General features: G+C 55.6%; 1 protein-coding gene across 1 annotated transcript in view; it reads right to left on the bottom strand.

Annotated features, from left to right (window-relative positions):
- HTR6 (5-hydroxytryptamine receptor 6) overlaps positions 1–3,186 on the bottom strand; it is a 7,329-nt gene extending 4,143 nt beyond the window's left edge. The window contains exon 1 of the mRNA XM_018572643.1: positions 2,470–3,186. Within this exon, the coding sequence (XP_018428145.1) occupies positions 2,470–3,186 (717 nt within the window). The remainder of the gene's footprint in view (positions 1–2,469) is intronic.
- Between the last annotated feature and the right edge of the window lie 494 nt (positions 3,187–3,680).

Below are 3,680 nucleotides of genomic sequence, written 5' to 3'. Positions count from 1 at the left end.
GTGAGAAAAACGGAAGAATTTGGCGAATCGGAAGAAAGGAATTTTCTTTGGAAACAAAACAAAAACATTGAAAAATAAAAAAATGTGTCACCAGAAAGTAGAAATCCTGCCGCAGCGGAAACTCGGAGGCGTCCGTGACGCTCTGTGACCGACTTTCACTCAACATTCACACGATGACTCAATCGCTGTCCTTGATTGCACCAGGAAGATTCACCGAGAGTGAATGTCGGCTTCCTTATACAAACAAAGTCACATGACATGGAGGACATTGTTGTTGTTGTTTTTTTTAATCTATTGTGTGAATTTTTTGCGTTCTTTGAGGGTTTTTCCCATTTTTGGGTATTTGATGATTTGCGTTTTGTCTCTTCACATTTTTATGACTTTTCACGCTATTTTTTTTTTTCTGTGATAACAACGAGGGGCCATTTTTCGGCATCAGATCCAGCAAAAGAGGTTTCGGTGACCCTCATGGGACATTTAGGCCTTGTTCACACCAAATGCAGAGCAGATGCGCTCAGGTTTCTGCACACGCAGTGCAGTGGGTTGTGCCGCGTTTTTAGACGCGTTTTGGATGCGTTTAGGGCCGGTTTTCGGTTTAAAGTTTAACATGGGCTTCCAGGCACTTGCATGCGTTTTTGATGCGTTCCAGACCAGATCCAGAGCAGGTAAAATAGGGCTTGCCGCAGTTTTTTCACCTGCTCTGGATCTGGTCTGGATCCGCACGCTGCGATGTGAACTGGAGGTCAAAATACCATAGGAATACATTGGACGCAGTTTTGATCCGGTCTGCACCTGCTCCGGTCCGGATCTGCTCCGCGCTTGGTGTGAACAAGGCCTTAAGGCCCCCCCACCCAGGCCCGGCGCTATCGCAAGGCAAGTCAGGCGGCCGCCTGAGGGCGCTGCAGGGTGAGGGCGGAAAAAACAGGGCATTTTGACTCGTACTCGTCAAAATGCCCCGATGCCTGCGCTATGTTTTTTTTTTTCCACTTACCTTCGGCGCGGGAGAGCAACGGCGAGTCAGCGCTGGTCCGGTGGGAGGAGCTCCAGGTGGGGTCCTAAATTGCGCAAAAATGCAACTTTGCCTGTGTGGGCACAAATCCTTGCACCGGCCCTGCCCCCACCCCTTACCCAAAAGGAAAACAAACCCGTAACGTAACTTTTTTCCTACAAGATCCGACACATTTTCACCAAACTCTGAAGATTTTTGACCAAATGTCAGGAAAAAAAAGAAAACCCTCAAATTTCGCTGGTCTCCGGTACGGAGCCGATCATCGCTCGCAGGGCTAGTCACTAAAAAGGGGTGAAGGGTTTGGAGGAGGCTGGAGAAGTGACCCATCTAGGACACCGTAGCCGATTCGCAAACATTCTCCAGTTCCAGCTATGTTGTCCTAGAGCAGGGGTAGCCAAACTCCGCCCCTCCAGCTGTGGGGTGGAACTACAAATCCCATGATGCATCTCTCTGCGGGAGTAGGGGTAGCCAGACTCCGGCCCTCCAGCTGCGGTGACACTACAAATCCCATGATGCATCTCTCTGCGGGAGTAGGGGTAGCCAAACTCCGGCCCTCCAGCTGTGGGGTGGAACTACAAATCCCATGATGCATCTCTCTGCAAGAGTAGGGGTAGCCAAACTCCGCCCCTCCCAGCTGTGGGGTGGAACTACAAATCCCATGATGCATCTCTCTGCGGGAGTAGGGGTAGCCAGACTCCGCCCCTCCAGCTGTGGGGTGGAACTACAAATCCCACGATGCATCTCTCTCCGGGAGTAGGGGTAGCCAAACTCCGCTCCTCCAGCTGTGGGGGTGGAACTACAAATCCCACGATGCATCTCTCTCCGTGAGTAGGGGGTAGCCAGACTCCGCCCCTCCAGCTGTGGGGTTGAACTACAAATCCCATGATGCATCTCTCTCCGGGAGTAGGGGTAGCCAAACTCCGCTCCTCCAGCTGTGGGGGTGGAACTACAAATCCCATGATGCATCTCTCTGCGGGAGTAGGGGTAGCCAGACTCCGCCCCTCCAGCTGTGGGGGTGGAACTACAAATCCCATGATGCATCTCTCTGCGGGAGTAGGGGTAGCCAGACTCCGCCCCTCCAGCTGTGGGGGTGGAACTACAAATCCCACGATGCATCTCTCTCCGGGAGTCGTGGCTGTGAGAACCTTGCAATGCCTCATGGGATTTGTAGTTCCGCCGCAGCTGGAGGGCGGAGTTTCGTTACCCCCTGATCTAGGACAACTTCGCCGAACTAGACAGTGAGCTGAATGGGAGAATGTTTCCGAATCGGCTATGGTGTCCTAGACGGGTCACTTCTCCAAACCCTTCACCCCCTTTAGTGACCGGCCCCGGTGAGTGAAATAAAAGGCGCTTGGGGCAACCAGTGGCCCCCCCATAAAGGGCCGACTCCACGGAACGTTTTGCCTTCTACAAGTGACGCCCCGTCAAGACCTTTTCATAAGATTTCGACCGTCACTCACCTGCGTGTGGTCTCCAGAAGTAGTGGGCATGCTGGTGGTCAGAGAGGCCACCTGGACGGCTTGCTTCCTGGCCGCCAGCAAGATGCGGCTGTAGGTAAAGGAAATGGCGGCCGAGGGCAGGAAGAAGGTCAAGCAGGAAGCGATCAGGGCGTACGGCAGACTGACGGTGAGCCGGCACTGCTTCTCCCCCGTCGAGTTCGAGGACGGCGCCTCCAAGTTCTGCTCGTGCCACCCCATCTCGATGGGCAGGAAGGAGGCCAGCGCCGCCAGGGTCCAGGTGGCCAGGATCAGGCCCACGGCCCGGCAGGACGTCATGCGGAGCTTGTACTTGAGCGGCGAGATGATGAGCAGGTAGCGGTCCAGGCTGATGACGCAGAGGTTGAGGATGGAGGCGCTGCAGCACATGACGTCGAAGGAGTGCCAGACGCAGCAGAAGACGGCGTCCAGGACCCAGCGGCCGTAGAGCTCGTTGAGCATGGCCGGCGGCATCACCACCAGGCCCACCATGAGGTCCGACATGAAGAGGGACACCAAGAAGTAGTTTGAAGTGTTCCGCAGGGACCTTTGGGTGAAGATGAGCAGGATGAGGAGAGAGTTGCCCGCGGCGGTCAGGAGGACGATGAAGCTCAAGAAGGCGGCGATCCACACCCGCCCCCCGTCCGGCCAGGCGCCGCGGACCTCTCGGCCATCCGGCTCTTCACCGGCGAGTTGAGCCATGAAGGATTTTCCTACTCGGAAGAGACCATTGTTGCTTTCTTCTCCTGGACCGATGTCTCCTCCGCTCCATGTACCCTAACCCTTGGCTCTCATGCCCTATCCCGCCGGGCCGGCGCTCACCGTCTCCGCTCCTCCATTCACTTAGTTGCCTTGCGCTGCACTTCTCTGGTCCCCGGTGTCAGCTCTGCGTCCTCCGGCGGCGTTCTCCCCGGCATGTGATAACGCTCCTCGGCAGCTCCTCTTCCCCATCGTTGGCTCTCAGTTCTGTGTCTTTCTTCAGTTTATTCCGCTTCCCCTCCCCGGTGTCACTTCTCCCCTCGCCATCCTTCCACCGTGACTCTCGCCGCCGGCAGCAGCAGCAGCTCGATGGGATTCGGATCAGACACAAAGCGTTTCCTGGAAACGGGAAAAACGTGGAAGTCAAACGCAGAACGAGGAGCCGCCGGGAGCCGGGCGACTGACAGAGAGATTATGAGTATCAGAATGACGCCTAC

The sequence above is a fragment of the Nanorana parkeri genome, unplaced genomic scaffold (genome assembly GCF_000935625.1).
Source record: "Nanorana parkeri isolate BGI_ZX_2015 unplaced genomic scaffold, ASM93562v1 scaffold2092, whole genome shotgun sequence".
NCBI lineage: Eukaryota > Metazoa > Chordata > Amphibia > Anura > Dicroglossidae > Nanorana > Nanorana parkeri.
Note: the sequence above shows the minus strand (reverse complement) of the source record. Positions and strands in the feature narration are given on the sequence as shown.